This window comes from Cherax quadricarinatus, chromosome 23 (genome assembly GCF_038502225.1).
Source record: "Cherax quadricarinatus isolate ZL_2023a chromosome 23, ASM3850222v1, whole genome shotgun sequence".
NCBI lineage: Eukaryota > Metazoa > Arthropoda > Malacostraca > Decapoda > Parastacidae > Cherax > Cherax quadricarinatus.
Window position 1 is genome coordinate 31,944,941 of NC_091314.1, and position 27,387 is coordinate 31,972,327.

The 27,387-nt window shown below is 39.6% G+C and overlaps 1 protein-coding gene across 3 annotated transcripts in view; it reads left to right on the forward strand.

The window, feature by feature from the left end:
• The window catches only part of RfC3 (replication factor C subunit RfC3), a 244,069-nt gene that overhangs the window by 105,084 nt on the left and 111,598 nt on the right, over positions 1-27,387 (forward strand). For all 3 annotated transcript variants that reach the window (XM_070088052.1, XM_070088053.1, XM_070088054.1), the window contains one exon: positions 19,067-19,226. In XM_070088052.1, the coding sequence (XP_069944153.1) occupies positions 19,067-19,226 (160 nt within the window). The remainder of the gene's footprint in view (positions 1-19,066; positions 19,227-27,387) is intronic.

The following is a 27,387-nucleotide window of genomic DNA, read 5'->3' on the forward strand; positions in this document are numbered from 1 at the left end:
AACACTTACCTTTATTGGAGATTCTTCTTAGTGTATGGGAGACTTGAGGAGGAGAGAGATTGGATTGTTTATAGTTTGGAAGGGGAATCCCCATCCATCAACACCTCAGGTACCATTTGCTTTTCTGGGGTTGCTTCCCTTCTCTGTTTCTAAATGCCACTAGGACCACCTTGAGAGTCACTGGAGTCCTGTCTCGCAAAATAACTGGAGAGAGCTCTGTTTCTGGCGTCTCTTTAACACTTCCCTAAAATGGCCCAAGACTTTGTCACTGTACATGTTGCCAACATGGCTTGCAACAACCTTGTCAAGGTGATGTTTTTCCATAAAGATTTCCATCTTACCCCACATAGCAAAAATCTCTTTAATTTCTGAAGAAGGCACCTTCTTCCATCTCTCTTCCTCCTCCTCTGCAGCAAGATTCTGAGCTGCGATCTGTTGCTGTTCCTGCTGAAGCTCTTGCAGCTCCTCAGTGGTGAGCTCTTCGTTGTGGTCTTCCACCAATTCTTCCACATCCTCCAAACTCACATCCAACCCCATGGAACTCCCCAGTGCCACAATTGATTTAACAACAGACATAGGCTCATCAGGGTCAGTCCCAAACCCTTCAAAATCCCTCTTGTCGACACAGTCTGGCCACAATTTTCTCCAAGCAGAGTTCAAAGTCCTGGTAGTCACTCCTTCCCAAGCCATACATATAAGGGCTATGCAATGGAGGATGCTGAAGTGTTCTCTCCAAAATTCCCTTAGGGTCAAGTGAGTGTCTGTGGTCACAGTCAAGCACCTGTGAAATATTGCTTTGGTGTAGAGTTTTTTAAAGTTTGCAATGACCTGCTGGTCTATGGGCTGGAGGAGAGGAGTGGTATTCAGGGGCAAGAACTTTTCTGTGATGAACCCAAACTCCTCGAAAATTAGGTCATCCAAGTTTGGAGGATGAGCAGGTGCATTGTCCATTACTAGCAGGCACTTGAGATCCAATTTCTTTTCCAGGAGGTAATTCTTCACACTAGGGCCAAACACTTCATTGAACCACTCGACGAAAATTTCCCTCGTGACCCATGCCTTACCATTATATTTCCAAAACACACACAATTTACTCTTCATAATATTGTTTTTCCTGAACACTCTGGGATTTTCAGAATGGTACACTAGTAATGGCTTCACTTTGAAATCCCCACTAGCATTAGCACAGAACATTAGCATCAGCCTGTCTTTCATAGGCTTGTGTCCTGGCATTGCCTTTTCCTCCTGTGTAATGAAGGTCCTCTTTGGCATTTTCTTCCAAAAGAGGTATGTTTCGTCACAATTGAACACTTGTTCAGGTTTCAGTCCTTCAGCCTCTATGTACTCCTGGAATTCATGCACATATTTTTCAGCCGCCTTGTGGTCTGAACTGGCAGCCTCACCATGCCTTACCACACTGTGTATGCCAGTACGGTTCTTAAATCTCTCAAACCAGCCTTTGCTGGCCTTAAATTCACTCACATCACCACTATTTGCAGGCAATTTTTTTACCAAATCTTCATGCAACTGCCTAGCCTTTTCACGAATAATCGAAGTCATAAGAGTATCTCCTGCTAATTGTTTCTCATTTACCCACACCAGTAATAACTTCTCAACCTCTTCCAGTACTGGTGTTCTCATTTTTGTCAGCATAGTTACTTCCTTTGCAACAACAGCATCCTTTATTTTCTTTTTCTTGGCCACTATGGAACATAAGGTTGTGTAGGGTTTCTTATACATCCTGGACAGTTCGGCCACACTTGTACCACTTTCATATTGTTCAATGATGGTTTTCTTAAATTCAATCATATTTCTCACCTTCTTTACCACAGGCTTGGCACTAGGAGCTTTCTTTGGAGCCATGGTAGCTTATTTAGTACTTGCAAGCACTAAAATAAATGGAATATTATGAAATACACCTACCATCCGACTTACGACCTGCTCAACATACGTCCACTCGACTTACGACCGTGCATCTGGCAGCTGGGCTGGGCCAGCTGATGCACACAATACTCGCGGGGGCAATGTGTCATGCAGGCAGCATCAGTTTGAGTAACCCTGCCCTATCAGCAGCATCATACTGTATTAACTGTACTAACTGGACAGTAAATTTCACCATGGCCCCTAAGACGAAGTCTGAATCTTGCACTGGAGATTGTGGCAAGAAAGGCTCTTACTCTCGAACTCTCTATTTCTTTTCACTGTTGCACATAAACCTGTCTGTATCTGTCTTCCTGTATATCTGTCTGTATCTGTGTGCATGTATTTGTCTGTCTACTAGTGTGTCTGTCTTTGTCTACCTGTGTGTCTGTCTTTGTCTACCTGTATGTCTGTCTTTATGTCTACCTGTGTGTCTTTCTGTCTACCTGTGTGTCTGTCTACTTGTGTGTGTGTGTCTACCAGTGTGTGTCTTTCTGTCTACCTGTGTGTCTACCTGCGTGTGTCTTTCTGTCTACCTGTGTGTGTACCTGCGTGTCTGTCTGTCTGTACCTGTGTGTCTGTCTACCTGCATGTCTGTCTACCTGTGTGTCTGTCTACCTGTGTGTCTGTCTGTCTACCAGAGTGCCTGTCTGTCTACCTGTGTCTGTCTTTCTGTCTGCTTGTCTGTCTCAGAGCCACTCATTAAGAGTGTAATTTGTCTTGAAGATGCCATGTTAATAATGATAATAACACAATAATAATCACGGAGGCGCATTAAATGTGTATAAAACGTTGATATAGACATTTTGCTTAATCCATCTATGATTTCTTTTTCAAAATTATATAATAAACATGCTACATAACATAAAAACATATAAATTAACAAATATGAGATGTTTTTCTGGTCGGCTTGACAGAGTGAACAGGAATCATTCGTGTCCGGGCTGGTAACAACAACAACAACAACGTTTGTTTACATAACTCGCCAACCTTCTACACACTCACTCGTTTATTCATTTAATCTTGTTTACTCACCTCTCGCTCTACATTAAGACTACAGATATTTTAAGGTAAGTAATGAGTGGACACGATTATTATATTATAGTTTAATAATAATAATAATATTAATATTAGTACATATGTATTATTGTAATAATAATAATAATAATTATTATTATTATTAATTTAGGGCACTGGAGCACAGATCCACTGTATAGCACTTTGTCTGGATTATTTGGGTTATCCTAGGTAATTTATACTATGTATGATAGCTTTACTTACGTGTACCTGTGAGAGAGAGAGAGAGGAGAGATACAGAGAGAGAGAGAGATACAGAGAGAGAGAGAGATACAGAGAGAGAGAGAGAGAGAGAGAGAGAGAGCCACATTCAGTCAGCCAATCACCCACCTGGCCAGCCAGCCAGCTACGTATTACACATGTTCCAGAGTTGTTTCTCTTTACTTAGGGTATAGGTTATATTACATTCTGGCAGGATGACACTACCAGTGGTATTCTCCCATTCCACTGTGTCGACAGTACATAAAGATAACAGTAATATATGATACTGTATGCGATGTAAAATTTACAATACAGCTCACTACCATGTATACATTATTTATTATTTTTATTATCACACTGGCCGATTCCCACCAAGGCAGGGTGGCCCGAAAAAGAAAAACTTTCACCATCATTCACTCCATCACTGTCTTGCCAGAAGGGTGCTTTACACTACAGTTTTTAAACTGCAACATTAACACCCCTCCTTCAGAGTGCAGGCACTGTACTTCCCATCTCCAGGACTCGAGTCTGGCCTGCCGTGCTTGACTGTATACATTATATACAGTAAATAAATAATTAAAATACAGTGGACCCCCGCATAGCGACTTTAATCCGTGCAAGAGGGCTCTTTGTTATGCGAAATGGTCGGTATGCGAATGAATTTTCCCCATAAGAAATAATGGAAATCTAATTAATCCGTGCAAGACACCCAAAAGTATGAAAAAAAAAATTTACCACATGAAATGTTAGTTTTAATACACAAACTGAAAAAGGCATGCACAATTACATGACACTTACTTTTATTGAAGATCTGGTGATGATTGATGGGATGGGAGGAGGGGAGAGAGAGTGTTAGTGTTTAGAAGGGGAATCCCCTTCCATTAAGACTTGAGGTGCCGAGTCCTTTTCTGGGGTTACTTCCCTTCTTCTTTTAATGCCACTAGGACCAGCTTCAGAGTCACTGGACTTCTTTCGCACAACATATCTGTCCATAGTGGCCTGTACCTCTCGTTCCTTTATGACTTCCCTAAAGTGTTTCACAACATTGTCAGTGTACAGGTTGCCAACACGGCTTGCAATAGCTGTGTGAGGGTGATTTTCATCCATGAAGGTTTGCACTTCAAGCCACTTTGCACAGATTTCCTTTATCTTTGTAGTAGGCAACTTCTTCAATTTCTCTCTCCCCTCCTCTGAACCAGTTTCCTCAGGTCTGGCCTCTTGCTGTTGAAGTTGATATATCAGCTCATCAGTGGTTAGTTCTTCATTGTCCTCCTCCACCAACTCTTCCACATCCTCCCCACTAACCTCCAACCCCAAGGACTTTCCCAATGCCACAATGGATTCCTCAACTGGCATAATCCTCTCAGGGTTAGCCTCAAACCCTTCAAAATCCCTTTTGTCTACACATTCTGGCCACAGTTTCTTCCAAGCAGAGTTCAAGGTCTTCTTAGTCACTCCCTCCCAAGCCTTACCTATAAGGTTTACACAATTGAGGATATTAAAGTGCTCTCTCCAAAACTCTCTTAGATTCAGTTGAGTTTCTGAGGTCACTACAAAGCACCTTTCAAACAGAGCTTTTGTGTACAGTTTTTTGAAGTTTGCAATAACCTGCTGGTCCATGAGCTGCAGGAGAGGAGTGGTATTAGGAGGCAAAAACTTCACCTTAATGAATTTCATGTCCCCATAAAGTCGCTCTGCCACGTCTGTAGGATGACCAGGGGCATTGTCTAACACCAGGAGGCACTTAAGTTCTAATTTCTTTTCAGTTAGGTAATCTTTCACATTGGGGGCAAATGCATGGTGTAACCAGTCATAGAAAAAGTCCCTAGTGACCCATGCCTTACTGTTTGCCCTCCACAGCACACACAAATTCTCCTTGAGGACATTCTTTTGCCTGAACGGTCTGGGAGTTTCAGAGTGATACACTAATAAAGGCTTCACTTTGCAATCACCAGTAGCATTGGAACACATCAACAAAGTAAGCCTGTCTTTCATAGGCTTATGTCCTGGGAGTGCCTTTTCCTCCTCAGTAATGTAGGCCCTGCTTGGTATTTTCTTCCAAAACAGGCCTGTTTCATCACAATTAAACACTTGTTCAGGTTTCAGTCCTTCACTGTCTATGTACTCCTTGAATTCCTGCACATATTTTTCAGCTGCTTTGTGGTCCGAACTGGCAGCCTCACCATGCCTTATCACACTATGTATGCCACTACGCTTCTTAAATCTCTCAAACCAACCTTTGCTGGCCTTAAATTCACTCACATCATCATTAGTTGCAGGCATTTTTTTAATTAAATTCTCATGCAACTTCCTAGCCTTTTCGCTTATGATCGCTTGAGAGACGCTATCTCCTGCTAGCTGTTTTTCATTTATCCACACCAATAAGAGTCTCTCAACATCTTCCATCACTTGCGATCTCTGTTTCGAAAACACAGTTAAACCTTTGGCAAGAACAGCTTCCTTGATTGCCTTTCTGTTGCCCACAATAGTAGCGATGGTTGATTTGGGTTTCTTGTACAACCTGGCCAGGTCGGCGATACGCACTCCACTTTCATACTTATCAATGATCTCTTTCTTCATCTCTATTGTAATCCTCACCCTTATTGCTGTAGGGTTGGCACTAGAAGCTTTCTTCGGGCCCATGGTCACTTATTTGGCTGATAAAATCACCAAAAACACTGTAATAATACGAAATGTTCCGATTGTATGCTTGGATGTTACCGCGGAGGCAGGCTGGTAAACAATGCCGCCAGCAGCACATGTGAGGCTGGCTAAGGGCGCACATTGGACGCGTCTCGGACGAAGAGCGGTGAGCGGGTTTTTGAGCAGTATGCGAGGCAAAATTTTTGCGATAAAAGCGAGCGGTATGTGGATTGTACGTTATGTGATGGAGACGGTATGCGGGGGTCCACTGTATAACAATAGAAGTAAATTATGGTAAAAAAATGAAACAATGATTGTACATTACATTACAGTATTATGTAGGTAGTTTATATAGGAAAAGTTTGACATTATGCCCTACCCAGTATGTCAGCAATTTTCAAAGGTTCGACTTGCGTCCATTTTGACTTACGACCGGTTGGTTGGAACCAAGCTTGGTCGTAAGTCGGATGGTAGGTGTATTTCGCTGGAGCACGTGAGGGGACCTTCGCTCACTGGTAAACAATGCCAGACTGGCGGCTGCTGCCCCGGCTCACACCGTGTGTACGCGTCCCGGACGAACTACTACTCGCGAGTCAACCTATGAAAAGCGAGCCCATGTTTATACGAAAATATCCCTATGATTTCCGAAATCTACGAAAAGCGAGGGACCACTGTACTAGTACGCATAAATTCTAGAGCCTTCAAATCTCGCGGGAAAAGGCTGGTAGGCCTAGGTGTGGGAGAATGGGTGTGTGTGGTCGGTGTGCGTGGTAGAAAAAAATCTAGGACCCAGTGGTGCATTGTGGGAACGCCATGTTAGTAGACCTTGTTCACCATGCCTCGCGGTAAGAAGCTCCTCACTCCTTGGCGAATTGGGACACTTGTGTTCCCCAGTGACAGTTCTAATACAGATGGAAGTACCAGTGAACATGAGTTTCAAGGTTTTGGTGAGGTTGTGACTGAAACTAATGACCAAAATATCGGTAATAGTGAGGAAAACCCAGACGACCCTCAGCCTTCCACCTCTGCTGCTGGGCTGTCTTGTTCACGTTCAGTTGTACCAGAATCAAAGAGGAAACTCCTATTTTCCCAAATCCCAGACTCAGATGTGAGCATTGGAGATGATAGTGATAGTGAATATGAACTACAAGCTCTTGAAACCAGTTCCAATAGTGATAGTGAAGTGGAATATTCTCCAGTGAAGCGTCAGTATATACGACGATATATGCGCTCTGGTAGTGTGCCATATGCTATTCCAAGGGGAAGGAGTACATCTCAGAGTACATCCCATGGCTGTACACCAGGAACAGACAGTGAAAATGACGATGATAGTGTTGCAATTGGGATGGAAAATGTGCATGGTGGTGGTAGTGGTGGTGGCAGCCGTGAGGCACCAGCAGTGGGCCATGCTGCCACCCACGCTGCCACCCACACACCGCTGCCTCAGCTGGTCTACAACAAAGGCCACCATTCCCCACCCACCCACCACACCAGCCTCCACAACCACAACCTCCACAACCACAGCCACCTGTCAATGTCCAGTACCCACCAGCAGACCGCACCTGGGATTGGCGGGAAGCTGTCAGTTTTGTTCCAAATCCCCACCAGATTGATGAAAGCCAAAGTGGAATACAGCCATGTTGTACACTGGGGAACAATGCCACGGAACTGGAATGTTTCGAGTTATTCTTTGACGAACCCCTGATGGAAATTATTGTCAGGGAAAGCAACAGATACTACGAGTACACCATGGCAAACACATTACTTTCACCAAAATCACGTATGCACCAGTGGAAGGAGACAACTGTGGCTGAGATGTATCTTTTCTTTGCCACAATAATGCTTATACCACATGTGTATAAGCACTGTGTGAAATCATACTGGTCAATAGACTGCCTGATTGCAACCCCAGGTTTCAGTGATATAATGTCAGTGAATCGATTTGTGCTAATGTTATGTATGCTTCACTTCTCAGACAAAACCAGGCCTGACAGAAACGACAGGTTATATAAGATTAGGCATGTGTTTGTGTATCTGAAAGAGAAATTCAATATGTATTTTTATCCCTTCAGGAAGCTTGTAATTGATGAGTCTTTGATTCTGTTCAAAGGAAGACTCTTTCAAGCAGTACATACCAAGCAAGAGGAAACGCTTTGGTATGTAGTTGTTTGTGCTTTGTGATTGTTATAGTGGTCTGGTATTGGATATTATTGTGTACACTGGAAGTTATACATTGCAAAATACCAGGAAGTTATTGGGCATCTCTGGTGATGTGGTTAGAACAATGATAGAACCATACCTTGGTAAGGGGCATATATTATATACTGATAACTGGTACACAAGCCCCTCACTCAGTGATTTTTTGCGAGTGAACATGACAGATGTGTGTGGCAGTGCGTGCAAATCGTAAGCTTATGCCCATGTTTGACGCTGGCACTCGTAGAGGTGAGGTGCACGCGTTTGCTGCCAATGACATCATGGCATTTCGGTGGCATGACAAACAAGATGTCACACTGTTGTCATCAGTTCACTCTAATGAAATGGCAGACACTGGCAGGCAGCATAGAGAGAGCAATGAACCCATTCTAAAACCTGCAGCTGTGATTGATTACACCCTCAATATGCGCTTAGTGGACAAATGTGACATGCAGATTGGGTTTGCTGATTATGGTCGCAAGAGTTATAAGTGGTACATAAAACCCTTTTTCCATATTCTGGACATTTCCATGCTCAATGCTTATAATATGTATAAGATGAGGACCAGAAACAAACCACCATATGGCGAATTCTGTTTGTCTGTCATCAGACAAATAGTATTTAAGTACCAAGGAACAACACCTGCAATAGACCGCCCACTAAATTATCAACAACTACCTTCTCGTCTGAAGCATGGTGATCACTTCCTAGTAAAACTGCCTGCTACTGCTTTCAAGAAAAAGGCTCAGAAGAGGTGTTACGTCTGTGCACATACAAAAAAACACCCACAACAACTCAGAGACACTCGTTTTATGTGTGAGGAGTGTAAAACACCACTGTGCATGACACCATGTTTCAAAGACTTCCACAGGCTGCAGAACTTCTAGAAACATTCCCTGTGACTGTATATGTGTATATAAAATATAGAAAAATAGTAATAAACAACATTTCATATCGTTTGTTTGTGTAAATATTTTCTGTAAACAAAACAGTGACAATAGTGTTCATGCAGTTATTGTGTAGTATTGAAAAAGAAATAACTTACAAAATAGTGATCATATTGGTCTCACAGGCCATAAAAGTTACTTGGAAAAAAAAAATTAAAAAATAATACCAGGTGACGGCAGTCGGCGATGATATCATATATCGAGCATTTTGTGTCAACTTCATGCCTCCATATCTCGGTAAGTATTGATGGTAAAAATTTTTGTTTAGCCTATAATGTTTAGAAAGAAAAAACTATCTTTTCATAAGAAAAAATATATATATTTTTTTTTTGAAATTTGGGTGACCCTGAGAACAAGTCTCTGAGAGGGCCTGCCAACCCTGAAAGGGTTAAAGAAACAGAGTACATCAAAGATAACTGCTAGAGAATTGAAAGAAAAGAACCCACATCTTCTCTCAGAGGTGTCTGTAAGTAGTTAGCAGACGCATGTCAGAACTGGGCTACAGTAGTCACTGCCAGGTTAAGAAACCGATCCTCTCCAAGCCACGGAAGAAATATAGGCTGGATTATGCAAAGAAATATCTTCACTGGAATCCTCAACAATGGTCTGAAGTACTCTGAAGTGATGAAGCAACCTTCACCATCACCTGTAACCTTGGGGGACGTGTACCGGCCCAGTGGTAGTGACCCGCTAGACCCTTCTACATCTGTGGGACCACCAAACACCTAGACTCGATCATGGTTTGGGGTGTTTCAGTGCTCAGAGTGTTGGTGAACTCATTGTGCTTCCCAAAAGCCAGTATATGAACCAGTATAATTACCTGGAGTTATTGTGTAACAATTTACCTGAGGCATTTGAGAAGTGTGGGGCTACGGTTTTTATGCAGGATGGTGCACCGTGTCATACTGCCAAATCTGTAGTTCAGTGCCTTAAGGACTGTAAAGTGAGGTTCTTTAATGTCTAGCCAGGCAATTCCCCAGACCTAAGCCATATCGAGAACCTCTGGTCAGTAGTGAAGCAAAGTTTACTGGGCACAGATATCAGTTACATCCTGTGGCTGGAAGCTGCTCTACATGAGGCATGGAATAATATACCTCCCCAAACCCTCAACGTCTCTCAATGGCTGAGGGACGTAATTAAGTATAAAAGACACAACACCAAGTATTATAACCTCAGCAAGTGTTCAAATACATATACTGTGATACCTTGACTTACGAGTGCCACAACTTGCGAGTTTTCCGAGTTACGAGCTGTTGCTCCGTCATTTTTTTGCTTTGAGTTGCGAGCCAAAATCCGAGTTATGAGTGAGCTTCAGATATGCCGCCACTCACAGGAGATACCGAGGAAATATCAAAAACCTCGATAATAACCAGTGTATTACATCCTTTCAATTTTGATACCACTGGTAATGTCATCCTGGCAAAATGTTCTATAATGTATGTCCTAAGTAAAGAGAAACAATTCTGGAAAGTGTAATACATGTTTGGCAGGCCAGCTGGTTGGGTGGCCAGCTGGCTGGCTGGCTGGCTGGCTGGCTGATTTGCTTTGGCTGTCTCTATCTCCTCCTGTCTATATCTATCTCTGTCTATCTTTGTTTCTGTCTTGCAGGTTCACATACAGTTATACATAGTGTAAATTACCTAGGATAACCCAAAAAATCCAGACAAAGTGCTATACTATGCTTGTAGATATAAGGCATAATAAGCATGACTGGTAAGTAATACACGGTTCTTGCCAAAGGTTCAACTGTGTTTTCGAAACAAAGATCGCAATTGATGGAAGATGTTGAGAGACTCTTATTGGTGTGGATAAATGAAAAACAGATAGCAGGAGATAGCGTCTCTCAAGCGATCATATGTGAAAAGGCTAGGAAGTTGCATGACGATTTAATTAAAAAAATGCCTGCAACTAGTGATGATGTGAGTGAATTTAAGGCCAGCAAAGGTTGGTTTGAGAGATTTAAGAAGCGTAGTGGCATCCATAGTGTGATAAGGCATGGTGAGGCTGCCAGTTTGGACCACAAAGCGGCTGAAAAATATGTGCAGGAATTCAAGGAGTACATAGAAACTGAAGGACTGAAACCTGAACAAGTGTTTAATTGTGATGAAACAGGCCTGTTCTGGAAGAAAATGCCAAGCAGGACCTACATTACTCAGGAGGAAAAGGCACTCCCAGGACATAAGCCTATGAAAGACAGGCTTACTTTGTTGATGTGTGCCAATGCTACTGGTGATTGCAAAGTGAAGCCTTTATTAGTGTATCACTCTGAAACTCCCAGAGCGTTCAGGCAAAAGAATGTCCTCAAGGATAATTTGTGTGTGCTGTGGAGGGCAAACAGTAAGGCATGGGTCACTAGGGAATTTTTCTATAACTGGTTACACCATGCATTTGCCCCCAATGTGAAAAATTACCTAACTGAAAAGAAATTAGAACTTAAGTGCCTCCTGGTGTTAGACAATGCCCCTGGTCATCCTACAGACGTGTCAGAGCGACTTTATGGGGACATGAGCTTCATTAAGGTGAAGTTTTTGCCTCCTAATACCACTCCTCTCCTGCAGCCCATGGACCAGCAGGTTATTTCCAACTTCAAGAAACTGTACACAAAAGCTCTGTTTGAAAGGTGCTTTGTAATGACCTCAGAAACTCAACTGACTCTAAGAGAGTTTTGGAGAGATCACTTTAATATCCTCAATTGTGTAAACCTTATAGGTAAGGCTTGGGAGGAAGTTTTCACTTGTTCAGGAATCAGACATGACGACTCTGCATTGTGTGGAATACCTGTTGGTTCATGAGCGGCTCTCTGAGACAGAGACAAGTAGAGAGACAGGAAGACAGAAACACAGGCAGACAGAAAGACAGATGAGGAGAGACAGATAAACATAGAGATAGAGAGACAGATAGGTGGACAAATAGAAACAAGCAGATAGACAGACATGTTTATTTTATTTATTTATTTATTTATTTATTTACAATTTGAGCATACATACAGAGGTACAAAAAAATACAGATAAGAGCAGCATGCCAAAGCCACTTATACTATGCATAGCATTTCGGGCTAGCTTAAAATTAACTAAGCACTGATGAAATCAGTGATAATACATTATTGTAAACAGATAACTATAAAGCACAAATGAGTATTACAAAGACAGGTCATATGGTTGCATGCATTGTTGTACATTCAGTCGTATGGAGTATTCTGTTAGGTAGTGTATTTAAAAAATAATAAAGTTTTAGGTTTTAGGTTTAACATTTATGTGATATAATTGTGAGAAACATTTAAGATATACAATTTATAAGGTTCAGTTATTCAGTATTTATTTGGTTTTGGGTGAGTAAGTGATCTTTGAGAAGAGACTTGAATTTATAAACAGGTAGTGTTTCTTTTATATTTACAGGTAATGAATTCCAGATTTTAGGGCCTTTTATGTGCATTGAGTTTTTGCATAGTGTGAGATGGACACGAGGAACATCAAAGAGTGATCTGTGCCTTGTGTTATGGTCATGTGTTCTGTTGAGGTTGGGAAGGAGATGTTTGAGGGGAGGGTTAATATCAGAGTTAAGTGTTCTATGTATGTAATAGGTGCAGTAATAAGTATGGATGTTTTGTATGGTGAGTAGGTTTAGTGTATTGAATATTGGTGGAGTGTGCTGCCTGTAGTGAGAATTTGTTATCATTCTAACTGCAGCCTTTTGTTGGGTAATTAGTGGTCTGATACAATTTTTTTGCCCTTCTTATCAGGCTGGTTAGGATTGACGAGTAACGTTTTGTTTGGTCTCTGGTTATGTGACCCATTCTGTACTGTTTTTCATATTGGTGTTTTGTATTTATGGATTTGAGAATGCTGGGTGTTAGCCAGGGACTGTTCAGTCTCATAGCTGTCATCTGTTTAGTTTTTTTAGGGCAGTGCTTGTTATAGAGGTATTGGGTCTTTTTTAGAAAATTATTAATACATTCGTCAATATCTGTATAGATTTCTAGCTCAGTGTGCCAGTCAATGTTTGCTACTGCTGTTGTGAAGTTATTAATGGCTGCCTCATTGTGAAGTCTGAAGGTGACTTTAGTAGTGTCTTGGGGTAGTTTACCAAGAGTTGTTATGAGGAAAGTAGGGTAGTGGTCTGTGGTATTATCTGTAATTATGCCTGATTTTAAAGGGGATATGGTGTTGGTCCAAATGTGGTCAAGTAGGGAAACACTAGTCTCTGTAACTCTTGTAGGTTTTGTTACTGTTGGTAGCAACATACAGTTACTCATTGTGTTTGTGAATTCAGTAACGTGTGGGTCCTGGTCTTGCAGGAGATTTATATTGAAGTCACCTGAGAGTAGTAAGTGATCTTTGTTCATGCGTGCATCAGTTATCATACTTCCTAGGTTTTGACTAAATTGGCTAATGTTTGATTGTGGAACTCTGTAGATGTTTATCAATGTGAGAGGTTTTTGTAGGTATTTGGATTTGAATTTGGCTATTATATATTCCCCATGTTCATCCCTTGTGCAAGTATTAGTGATACATTCTAGTTGGTTTGAGTAGTATATAGCAGTGCCACCCCCTTGTTGGTCTGGCCTACAGTTGTGTATGGCTGTGTAACCAGGAATGGCATAGACATCTGTAGTATCAGGCTTTAGCCAGGTTTCAGTTAGTGTAATGATGGACATATTGGCATGTAAGGAATTTAGTAATGCTATGAGGTCATCGTAATGCTTGCTTAAAGATCTGATATTGTAATTAAAGATAGTTATGTTGTTGTTGGCACTGAGAAGTGCCTTTGATTGTTCTGCAGTGTAGTAATTACAGTAACTGTTTGATTCATTTAAGTCATTATATAAGAGGTTGGTATCAGGATCAATGCTTGTAATCATAAGATTTGTAGTGATTCTATAGTTAGAATTAAGTATAAAACAAAGTAAATAGTCTTAAGCTAAAAAATAGCACCTGAATTATTTAACAAATGTAAAATAATGAGCTAAGGTATTTTTTTTTTTTTTTTTTTTTTTTTTTTAAGCTAAAATAAAGGAGACAATATAAAAGGGACTAATACAAATAAAGTGATGATCAAATAATGGAGCTTGGGAATATGATAGTAGGTAGTACTATAAAGGCAATTCTTTAAAGTTAGAATTATAGTATAAAATTATAATATAAAAGGGACTAATATAAGTTGTGGTGAACAATAAAGTGGTAATCAAATAAATGAGCTTTGGAATATAATGGCAAAATTGTGAACTTATTCTACTTTAGCACCTGAGAATAGCACCTTGATTATTTTAACAATTGTGAATATATAAACTAGGGTAGTTATATAAAGCTAAAATAAAGGAGAAAATATATAAGGGACTAAAATTAGGTAATGGTAAACAAAGTTAAATGGACAGATGGTCACTATGAAATAATATTGGTTTAGGAGTAAGATCTGATTTGTAATATTAAATAAATTGAGCAGTTTATTGCACAATAAAAATTAAAAAAAAAATGAGGTAGTTGGTACTAGCTAGCAAAAGATAGTTTTGGTACTTGCAAAAAAGTAATTGGAATATACACTAATTGCATACACAATGAAAAGTGACTAAAAAACAAGTAGTGATAAACAAAATTAAATGGACAGGTAAGAATAATGAATATTATTAATTTGGAGTAAGATTTGACTTGTAATTTAAAATTATGAGCAATTAATAGCAGTAAGAAAGAAGTATAGAGTATTGGAGGTAGTTGGCATAGCTAGTGATGAAAATTAATAAAAATAATAATGCACAATATAATAGTAACGTACACTATATGCACCACACGTATATATGTATTAACCCTTTCAGGGTCCGTCCCGTAGATCTACGGCTTTACGTTCAGGGTCCAAACCGTAGATCTACGCCATGAGCTCAGCTCACTCTGATAAACTGTGAGTGGTACATTTGGGCCTAGATATGAGAGAATACATCTATGTGGTATGTGTGCACCACATAAAACAGATCCTGCAGCACACTGTGTATAATGAGAGAAAAAAAATGAAATCATGATTTTTCGATTAAAACAGCAACTTTGCAGTGTTTTTTCGTATGTTTTTTATAGTTGTATTTGCGATTTCTTGGTCTCATTTGATAGAATGGAAGACATATTACAGAAATAGAGATGATTTTGATTGGTTTTAGCATTGGAAATGGCTTTAAACTGAGCTCAAAGTAGCGGAAATGTTAAATTTTTGCCGATATTCAAGAGTAAACAAACGACCTCACACGTCTAATACATGTCACCTGGTGGGTCTAATATACATTCACAAATATGGTGATGATATTTATACAATTATTACAGTATTGCTTAACAGTAAATCTTCTATTTTATGGTGTGAATAAAAATTCATTATGTGAATAAAAAATCAAAATGTAATTTATTTGTAAAGCCTCAAAACATAACTAATGAACAGAGGAAATGTTAGTTTAGTGCCAGGAATACCTACATTGTTCATTCTGGACCCTATTTTGAAATTGGAATATTTTGAACTTTGTGTTAAATTGGCCAAATTAACAATTTCCGATCACTTTATTTTGTAGTTGAAACAGTTGACTTGGCGATTTCTTGTGCTCAGTTGATAGAATAGAAGTAATACTAGTGAAATAGCTAAGAATTTGGTTGATTGGAATAAAGTAATTGGCCTGAAATAGGAGTCAGAGTTGGCAAAATCGCTGATTCGTAAATATCGCTGACACATCAAAATTCGCGAGAGCATAATTTCGTCAATTTTCCACCAAATTTCGTACTTTTTGTTTTATTACCTTCACAAAAAGATTCTCTACGATTTCATAAGAAAAAATAACAAATTTTTTTTTTGAAAATTCTTGGACACTGGTGCGTGACTCCAGATTTGGGCCTTGGACCCTGAAAGGGTTAAGGGCACTTATCTAATCTGTTACAGAAATGTCAGCTTTTCTAAGGAAGGTAGAGAAATCATGTTCGTTTGAGATGGTATATTGTTGTCCTGTTGATGTTTTCCTTACTAGTATTTTTCCATCTCGCGTGAAACACTGATGTATTTTGTTTTCCTGTTTAAGTTTTCTCAGCCTGAACAGAAGGTTTTGACTTTTTTTGTTAGACACTCATTTATGTACATTCCATTTTTCATTGTAATTGCTGATTTAATTAGGTCCTTTCTTTTATCGTATGAATGAAGTCGGATCATTATACTGTGTTTACTTCCTGGTTTTCCTAGCAAACGTGTTTCTTTGATTTCATTGTTTTGCACGATGACTTGTACGTGGTTCTGTATTATCCTGATAGCAGTTTCTTTGCACTGTGCTTGTGTTATGTCACTAGGAATGTGTGGACTGTTTATTATAACTGCATCAGACAACTTATCTTGTTCAGTTTTGTCGTCTTGGAAATCAAGGTATTCATTTAGTCGAGTGTGCATGTTCTGATTCCAGTCCTTGATTGCTTCTTCAACCTTCATATTTATTGTTGTTATTTGCTCAGTGTGACTGGCTATAGCTGCTTTTAGAGTATTTTCTGTGTCAACACTTCCCGATGTAATCTTCTCTTCAAGGTTTTGGATCTTGTTCTCGAGGTTGGTTATCTTGGATTCTCGTCGCTCGAGTGTTGCTTTGATATCTTTGATTTCATTTTCTAGAGCAACGATGTAGTCCTTGATATTGTCAGGAATATTGTCAGGGATAGAAAGAGGAGAGTCCCAATTTTCCTTGGAGTGAGAGCTGCCTTGCGACGAGGCATGGTGAACAAGGGTAACTGAGCCAGCGTTCCCACAATGCTATGCAGGTGTCTAGATTTTTTGTTTATGGCGCACACCCACCATGCAGACCCGTTCTCTCACATGTAGGCCTATGAGCGTTTTCGCGCTAAATTTGACAGCGCTAGAATTTTGGCATAGATCTACGGTTTGGACACTCCACGTGAAGCTGTAGATCTACGGGACGGACCCTGAAAGGGTTAAGAGTAGTGCATCCAGTGGAAGTGGATGTTGTACTCGCTGCCCAAGGACACATGATGGTGTGGATCACTCAATACCACTGACAAAGCCAAACTGATGCGCAAGCGGCCCCAGCCAGAGGATGAACGCGTCACAAACGGCTGATAACCAGGCACCGAAAAAACGGCCGATAACCAAACTGGCCGATAACCACACTGGCTGATAACTGGGGGTTCACTGTATATATATATATACACACACACACGCACACCCACCTGGGTTTTCTTCTATTTTCTTAATCGTTCGTGTTCTTTATTTCCTCTTATCTCCATGGGGAAGTGGAAAAGACTTCTTCCTGTGTAAGCCATTCATGTTGTAAGAGGCAACTAAAATGCTAGGAGAAAGGGGGGTAGTAACCCCTTCTCCTGTATACATTACTAAATTTAAAAAGAGAAACTTTCATTTTTCTTTTTAGGTCGCCCTGCCTTGGTGGGATATGGCCGGTTTGTTGAAGGAAAGGAAAAAAGTTTACTGAGTATACCATGTAAAGTGTATGGTAGGGTTATTATTGAAAGAAGTAGAGGGAAGACAGAGCAGGATTGCAGATGAACAAGGAGGCTTTAGAATAAGTAGGGGATGTGTAGCTCAAGTGTTTACATTGAAGCATATAAGTGAACAATATTTAGATAACCGTAGGGAAGTTTTCATTGCATTTATAGATTTAGAAAAGGCATATGATAGGGTGGATAGGGGAGCAATGTGGCAGATGTTGCAAGTGTATGGAATAGGTAATAAATTACTTAATGCTGTAAAGAGTTTTTATGTGGATAGTGAGGCTCAGGTTAGGGTATGTAGGAGAGAGGAAGATTACTTTCCAGTAAAAGTAGGTCTTAGACAGGGATGTGTAATGTCACCATGGTTGTTTAACATATTTATAGATGGAGTTGTAAAAGAAGTAAATGCTATGGTGTTGGGGAGAGGGGTGGGATTAAATTATGGGGAATCAAATAGAAAATAAGAGCTGACACAGTTACTTTTTCCTGATGATACTGTTCTTTTGGGAGAAGTTGCAAAGGTTAGTGGACGATTTTGAGAGGGTGTGTAAAGGTAGAAAGTTGAAAGTGAACATAGATAAGAGTAAGGTGATGAGGGTATCAAAACGCATTAGGTAAGGAAAAACTGGATATCACATTGGAGGGAGGGAGTATGGAAGAAGTGAATGTGTTCAGATATTTGGGAGTAGATGTGTCAGCAGATGGGTTTATGAAGGACAAGGGTAAACATAGAATTAATGAAGGAAAAAGGTGAGCGGTGCATCGAGGTATCTGTGGAGATAAAAAAATTATAACTTTTTCTCCATGGATTATTATCCATGGAGGCAGAGAAGGGAATGTACGAGAGTATAGTGGTATCAACATTCTTATATGTGCGTGAAGCATAGTGGTACCAACACACTTATATGGGTGTGAAGCATGGGCTGTGAATGCCATAGCAAGGAGTAGGCTGGAGTCAGTGGAGATTGTCATGTCGAAGGGGAATGTGTGGTGTATATATTATGCAGATAATTCATAGTGTGGAAATTAGGAGGTGTGGAGTTACAAAAAGTATTATTCAGAGGGCTGAAGAGGGGTTATTGAGGTGGTTTGGTCATTTAGAGAGGCTGGAGCAAAATAGGGTGACTTAGAGAGAGTATAAATCTGTAGTGGAAGGGAGTAGAGGTAGGGGTCATCCTAGGAAAGGATGGAGGGAGGGGGTAAAAGAGATTTTGTGTGCAAGGGGCTTGGACATGCAGCAGGCATGTGTGAGCATGTTATATAGGAATGAATGGAGACGAATGGTTTTTTGGGATCTGACAAGCTGTTGGAGCCTCTTTAATTGATGTTGAATTTTACCATAGCAGAGTACAGAAGTTATAAGTTTCTTAAGTACAGTATCATATTTTAGTAAACTGGCACTTCAGCTTTAATGAATGATATTATCATCTGATTAGATTCCTAAAGTGACTACAACATTAATTTGGTAATGTTGACAAATTGTAGTGGCTGTATTATTGCATGGGCATCATTAGGTGGGTAACAGGAAAGATATCCCCCTCTCCACACTAATCTTTACTTAATGATGCCCATATACTATTGTATTAATATTTTTAATATCAGAATGCTCTTATTTTTCAGTTATTGAAAAGTTCACTGATAATGTTCGATTCTGCCTCATCTGCAACTACCTCAGTAAAATCATCCCAGCCATTCAGTCACGATGCACCAGATTTAGATTTGGACCTCTTTCATCTGACCAAATTCTACCCAGGCTGAACTATGTCATTGAACAGGAAAAGTTAGTTTTTGGACTTTGTTCTCTTAATTTATAATATGTAATTACTCTAGATTTTACTGTATTGTATTTCCATGATTGTGGTAAGTCTGAAAATAATAAGTTGTTTAGGAAGAATATTTAGTACTGTACTGTATATTTACCTCTGCTGTGTATGTGCGTTACTGGTGTTGTGAGTGTTCTCAAGACAGTAGTCAAGATATTTCTGTCTTCAAGTTTCCTTTTAAATCTAGACAAACCTGTGCTTATAGCAGTACATCGCTATCATAGCTAAAAGTGCAGTTCAATCTCATCAGTTTCCTTTCCTCAATTCTTTGTGCCTTAGTACCTAAGGAAGGGTTCATCTACCTCCATGGCCAGGTATTAGACCAGGCATCCCAGTGAATCAAGGCTTGAGGAACCAGTCTGGTACTGCTGGCTGCAAGCAGTTCAACATATAGGCTACAGCCCAGCTGTAGCCTATATGTTGATTTGAGGAATTCGTCAAGTTACCTCTTGAGACGGCAAGAGGTTTGTTGTCAATTCCTCTTTTGCATGAAGAGTAGGCATTGAAAAGTCATAGTTCTCTGCTCATCAAGTTCTCTTTCAGTGTAGTCACTATGCCTCTGTTTTTTATAGGAGGCATAGTGTTCTGCACTGTCTGCCAAGTCTCTTGTTTTCACATGAAGTGATTTTGGTGTGTAGATTTGAGACCAGTCCCTCTGGGATTTTCCAACTGTAAATTAGGATATAGTAATACCTTGCATAGTATGGTTTTGAACAGTACAGGTTTTGATGTAATATGGTTTATAAATTTGATAATATAAATTTTATTTAACTACATTATGCACTGATATTGGACTGCTGCTATGTACCAGACTAGTGCTATGCCAATATCAGTATCACTCCAGACTCCAAGCAGTGAAATTGTGTGGTCTTAAACAGTGCTTATGTATATACAATTTTTTTTTATTATATAAAGTACTGGTACCCCTTTTATATGCAAATATGAGTAAACATAAATGGTGAACATTAGATGATAAACTAGAAATTATAAAACAACATAAAGATAGTGCATTGTATGCTAAAATATCATGTGACAAGAAAATGAATGAAGCATCAGTATGTTCACATATAGAGAATAAAGATAAAATAAAAGATATGGAATGGCTACAGCATCTTATATGTCAAAAATTATTGTTAAAATCATAGTTCTGAAATGGATAATATGGAACATCTTTTAACCCTTAAACGGTCCGAAGAGATCGACGTTCAGATTCGTAGTGCTACGAAAGTAGATCTACTTTTTTTTACATATTTTCAATTTTTTTTTTTTCAACAAGTCGGCCGTCTCCCACCGAGGCAGGGTGACCCAAAAAAGAAAGAAAATCCCCAAAAAGAAAATACTTTCATCATCATTCAACACTTTCACCACACTCACACATTATCACTGTTTTTGCAGAGGTGCTCAGAATACAACAGTTTAGAAGCATACACATAAAGATACACAACATATCCCTCCAAACTGCCAATATCCCAAACCCCTCCTTTAAAGTGCAGGCACTGTACTTCACATTTCCAGGACTCAAGTCCAACTATATGGCTTCCCTGAATCCCTTCACTAAATATTACCCTGCTCACACTCCAACAGATCGTCAGGTCCCAAGTACCATTCGTCTCCATTCACTCCTATCTAACACGCTCACGCACGCTTACTGGAAGTCCAAGTCCCTTGCCCACAAAACCTCCTTTACCCCCTCTCTCCAACCCTTTCGAGGACGACCCCTACCCCGCCTTCCTTCCCCTATAGATTTATATGCTTTCCATGTCATTCTACTTTGATCCATTCTCTCTAAATGACCAAATCACCTCAACAACCCCTCTTCTGCCCTCTGACTAATACTTTTATTAACTCCACACCTTTTCCTAATTTCCACACTCTGAATTTTCTGCATAATATTTACACCACACATTGCCCTTAAACAGGACATCTCCACTGCCTCCAACCGTCTCCTCGCTGCTGCATTTACCACCCAAGCTTCACACCCATATAAGAGTGTTGGTACTACTATACTTTCATACATTCCCTTCTTTGCCTCCATAGATAATGTTTTTTGACTCCACATATACCTCAACGCACCACTCACCTTTTTTCCCTCATCAATTCTATGATTAACCTCATCCTTCATAAATCCATCTGCCGACACGTCAACTCCCAAGTATCTGAAAACATTCACTTCTTCCATACTCCTCCTCCCCAATTTGATATCCAGTTTTTCTTTATCTAAATCATTTGATACCCTCATCACCTTACTCTTTTCTATGTTCACTTTCAACTTTCTACCTTTACACACATTCCCAAACTCATCCACTAACCTTTGCAATTTTTCTTTAGAATCTCCCATAAGCACAGTATCATCAGCAAAAAGTAACTGTGTCAATTCTCATTTTGAATTTGATTCCCCAAAATTTAATCCCACCCCTCTCCCAAACACCCTAGCATTTACTTCCTTTACAACCCCATCTATAAATATATTAAATAACCATGGTGACATTACACATCCCTGTCTAAGACCTACTTTTACCGGGAAGTAGTCTCCCTCTCTTCTACACACCCTAACCTGAGCCTCACTATCCTCATAAAAACTCTTTACAGCATTTAATAACTTACCACCTATTCCATATACTTGCAACATCTGCCACATTGCTCCTCTATCCACTCTATCATATGCCTTTTCTAAATCCATAAATGCAATAAAAACTTCCCTACCTTTATCTAAATACTGTTCACATATATGCTTCAGTGTAAACACTTGATCTACACATCCCCTACCCACTCTGAAACCTCCTTGCTCATCCGCATTCCTACATTCTGTCTTACTCTAATTCTTTCAATTATAGCCCTACCGTACACTTTTCCTGGTATACTCAGTAAACTTATTCCTCTATAATTTTTACAGTCTCTTTTGTCCCCTTTCCCTTTATATAAAGGGACTATACATGCTCTCCGCCAATCCCTAGGTACCTTCCCCTCTTTCATACATTTATTAAACAAAATTACCAACCACTCCAACACTATATCCCCCCCTGCTTTTAACATTTCTGTCATGATCCCATCAGTTTCAGCTGCTTTACCCCCTTTCATTCTACGTAATGCCTCACGTACCTCCCCCACACTTACATTCTGCTCTTCTTCACTCCTAAAAGATGGTATACCTCCCTGACCAGTGCATGAAATTTCCGCCTCTCTTTCTTCCTTAACATTTAAAAGTTCCTCAAAATATTCTCGCCATCTACCTAATACCTCCATCTCCCCATCTACTAACTCCCCTACTCTGTTTTTAACTGACAAATCCATACTTTCCCTAGGCTTTCTTAACTTGTTTAACTCACTCCAAAATTTTTTCTTATTTTCATTAAAATTTCTTGACAGTGCCTCTCCCACTCTATCATCTGCTCTCCTTTTGCACTCTCTCACCACTCTCTTCACCTTTCTTTTACTCTCCATATACTCTGCTCTTCTTATAACACTTCTGCTTTGTAAAAACCTCTCATATAACAAAAAAAAAATGTAGATAAAAGTTTTTTTACACTTTTTCAGATGTAAAACAAAAAAGATGATCTGCATTTTTTACATACTTTCAGATGTTGAAAAAACATATATATACATTTGGACCATTTAAGGGTTAATGTAGTGGATTGAAGACTGCAGATAGAAAAAAATTCCATTAAGTAAGATGATGATTCAAGCTAAAGCAACAGGTCCATTCATTGTTAAAAAAAGAAAATGGCAGTGAAGGGGAAAGTTTTTTGGCAAGTCATGGCTGGTTTTACAATTTTAAAAAGTGTATGGGACTCCATAATGTTTGAAATACTGGTGAGAGTGCCAGTTCAGACAATAAGGCAGCTGCAGGATTTCCTAATGATCTAAAAAAAATTGATCGAAGAAAGTGGCTACAAAGACTAGCAAATTTTTAAGGTAGTTGAAACAGATTTTTGTTTTGGAAGAAGATGACGTCCTGCACTGTGTCACCGTGTTGTTCCAATGATTTTTGCTGTTTTGAATCCTATGTTGAGACTGTGAAAACATTGTGCAGCTTGGGAAAATCATCTTGGATTAGAAGCTTTGGATTGTGAAAATGTGCATCAATGTATTGACTCGCATTCCAGTGACCTTGATGATGCAACACTTGTGGAAATGGGTCAGCAACATTTATACAAAGAAACAAGAGGAAAATAAAGTAAAAGAAAATGCTGTGCCCATGAAAGAATTCACATTGGATGAACTGTCAATGTTAATTGCAAATTAGAAGATGCTTGTGACTTCATGATAAACATGGATCCAAACATTGAATGAGGCACTAGAGGTAGGCAGGCATTACAAAATGATATTTGATGCTATGAAGATAAGTATACTGATAAAAATAAAAAACTCCAAACTATGTTGTTCAACTATTTTTGAAAATAAAAATTATTTTTTCTTTACCATATGTATGGTAATATATTTGATAATAAGTAATTTATGAAAAAGAGGATAAATAAGTATACAAGATATGATATATCACGCAATGAAAGTAGGTTGTTAGATTATGTATTGCTGGATAAAAGGTTGATGGGTAGGCTTCAGGATGTACATGTTTACAGAGGGGCAGTGAATACATTAGATTATTATCTAGTTGTAGCTACAGTTTAGATTAGATTAGATTTTTTATTTTGACAAATTACATGGTTGCAGAGGATTGTAGTAGTTGGGTGTACATGCCAAAGCCCCTCTGTATGCTGAGTATTTTGGGCAAACTTAAAGATTAACTTAAGAATAGCAAGGCAATAATACATAGTTCATAAAGAATAGCAAGGCAATAATACATAGTTCATATGGTCATTAGATGAGTTAGTAAGTACAGGAGAATTTAATATTATATCAGGTGATGCTACTTGGTTTTGGTAAGTCTAGTAGAGACTTTTTACACTATTGAATCAGTTAATAATGATTACAGTATTACAACGTAACAATTTAAAACAAATTACAGTGTGATGTATTACAGTTTAGTACTATTTAAAATAATGGAATTTGGTATTGCAATGGAAAAATTTACATTATGATGTACTGTATTACAATCTACTACTATTTAAAAGAGTGTAAAGAGCAGGTAGATTCAAATTCAAATTCAAAGTTTATTCTCTATAAAGATTACAATGTTGAATTTACAGAATTTGGTTGTTGTGTGGTTTACATGTAGTTAAATAATGATTACAGAGTGTACCACTAGAACGCCTAGCATGGCTAGGCATTTCGGGCAGACTTGGTTTAATTCTTTATTTTAAAATATTACAAATTATGAGGTAAGTTGGTATTATGGCTAAGTGACTAAATACTAGTTTGTGAGTTTAGCAATGTGAATGCTTTTGTTTTGGCACAGTACATAGTTTCAGTATTGGAGTATCATAGGATTCATTATTTTAAGATTGAGATTAATATTTCTGTTTATGGTCAAATGGGTGAGTGAGTGTAAGTGTGAACCACCAGGTGATATTCGTGTAGTTAGTTGATGGGGTTTATCAGGGAGATAAGATGTTTTCTAATGGTAGTTTTGAAGGTGATGAATGTGTCTGCAGTTCTAGAGCTCTCAGGTAGGGTGTTCCAGATTTTAGGGCCTTTGACATACATTGAATTTTTGTAAAGGTTTAGTCGGACATGGGGAATGTCGTAGAGATGTTTGTGTCTGGTGTTATGCCTGTGGGTTCCGTCACAACTATCAAGAAAGCGTTTTAGGTCAAGGTTGATATTGGAGTTTAAGGTCCTGTAGATGTAGATTGCACAGTAGTAAGTGTGGATGTACTGAACAGGGAGTAAGTTTAGATCTATGAAGAGTGGGGGGGTGTGTTGCCAGGGATGGGATTTAGTGATTATTCTTACTGCAGCTTTTTGTTGGGTTATTATTGGCTTTAGGTGTGTTGCTGCAGTTGATCCCCAAGCACAAATAGCATAGGTGAGGTATGGATAAATAAGTGAGTGGTATAGTGTGAGAAGGGCATTTTGCGGCACGTAGTATCGTATCTTGGAGAGGATCCCAACCGTTTTGGATACTTTTTTGGTTGTGTGTTGGATATGGGTGCTGAAATTCAGGTTGTTGTCAAGGTATAGGCCTAGGAATTTGCCCTCATTATGTCTGGTAATTAGAGTGTTGTCGATCTTAATGTTAATTTGTGCATCTCCTGCTCTGCTACCAAACATAATATAGTAGGTTTTGTCAGTGTTAAGCGTAAGTTTATTGGCTGTCATCCAAGTCGATATTTTGATCAGCTCCTCGTTAACAATGGTGTTGAGGGTGGCAAGATTAGGGTGAGAGATGACATAAGTCGTGTCGTCAGCAAAGAGAATGAGTTTCAGGTGTTGGGATACATTTGGAAGATCATTGATGTATATGAGGAAGAGCAGGGGACCAAGGACACTTCCCTGCGGAACTCCAGTATCAAGTGGCCGTGTTGTTGATGCTGTGTAGATGGGACAAAAGGAAAATGGCAACAGTAAGTAAGAGAGAAGTGAAAGTGTATAAACTATGGGAGGAGGAAATTAGGGTGAGATATAAGCAGCTATTGGCAGAAAGGTGGGCTAGTGCAAGTATGGGTAGTGGGGGGGTTGAAGAGGGTTGGGATAGTTTTAAAAATGCAGTATTAGAATGTGGGGTAGAAGTTTGTGGCTCTAGGAGGGTGGGTGCATGTGGAAAGAGGAGTAATTGTTGGAATGATGAGGTAAAGGGTGCAATAAAAGAGAAGAAGGTAGCTTATGAGAGGTTTTTACAAAGCAGAAGTGATATAAAAAGGGCAGAGTATATGGAGAGTAAAAGAAAGGTGAAGAAAGCAGTGAGAGTGCAAAAGGAGAGCAGATGATAGAGTGGGAGAGGTACTGTCAAGAAATTTTGCTGAGAATAAGAAAAAAAATTTGGAGTGAGATAAATAAGAAAGCCTAGGGAACAAATGGATTTGTCAGTTAAAAACAGAGTGGGGGAGTTAGTAAATGGGGAGCTGGAGGTATTGGGTAGATGGCAGGAATATTTTGAGGAACTTTTAAATGTCGATGAAGAAAGGGAGGTATTAATTTCATGCACTGGTTAGGGAGGTATAACATCTTTTAGGAGTGAAGAAAAGCAGGATGTGAGTGTGGGTGAGGTGCAAGAGGCATTACATAGAAAGAAAGGGAGTAAAGCATCTGGAACTGATGGGATCATGACAGAAATGTTAAAAGCTTGGGGAGTTATAGTGTTGGAGTGGTTGGTATTTTTGTTTAATAAATATATGATAGAGGGGAAGGTACCTAGGGATTGGCAGAGAGCATGTATAATTCCTTCATATATGGGAAGGGGTACAAAAGAGATTGTAAAAATTTTAGGGGAATAAGTTTACTAACTATACCAGGTAAAGTGTATGGTAGGGTAAGACAGCCTCTTCATGGGGAGTGCCTTGTAGTGGTGAAGAGGCTATTGGTATGAGGAATTGGACCTTTTGGTCTTCTTCCTACGACCGAACCTAATTACCCCCCAATCCTCTCTTCCCTATCCCATCCTCCACATTTCCCCCTTTTTTTCCCCTTTCCTCACCCCTCCTCTCTTACCTGTCCTGTTGGGGTCCCTCAGGGGTGGTTTGGTTTGCCGTGGAATCTGAATTGTGTGAAGGTGCCCTGCTCCCTTCCCGGATTTCCAATAAGTGGGCAGGGTGCCCTTCAGATTAGGTGTATCTCCAGAAGCTGCCTGTCAGCTCTGGGAGGTGGCAACCGAAAGAGGTATACTTTGTGGCGGGTTTCCAACCACCCTTTCTTTTGTCTGCCGAGGTGGCTCGGTAGATGTGAGGCTGCTATCCCAGAGCACTAGTTTACTGGTGTGAAGGGTAGGGTATGGCACAGTTTCCACACTGCATCTTCACTGCCAGTGGGCTCGAGGCCCTCTTGGATGAGGGGATGAGCTTCCAGCTCTTCCATGCCTCCTAGTGACTGCCCCTCCTCTGTCCCTCTTTTTTTCTTAAAATAACAAGAAAGAAGATAACACAGAAGAAGCACCTTTATTATGGAGTCTTCGCTCAGTGAAACCCTTCCTCCTCCCAGGCCTCTTTCTGAACTCACACCCTGTTCTGACCCGGCTTCGTTATTGGACCATTCTCAAGACTCTTCTCATACTCCTGTATCTTCTGC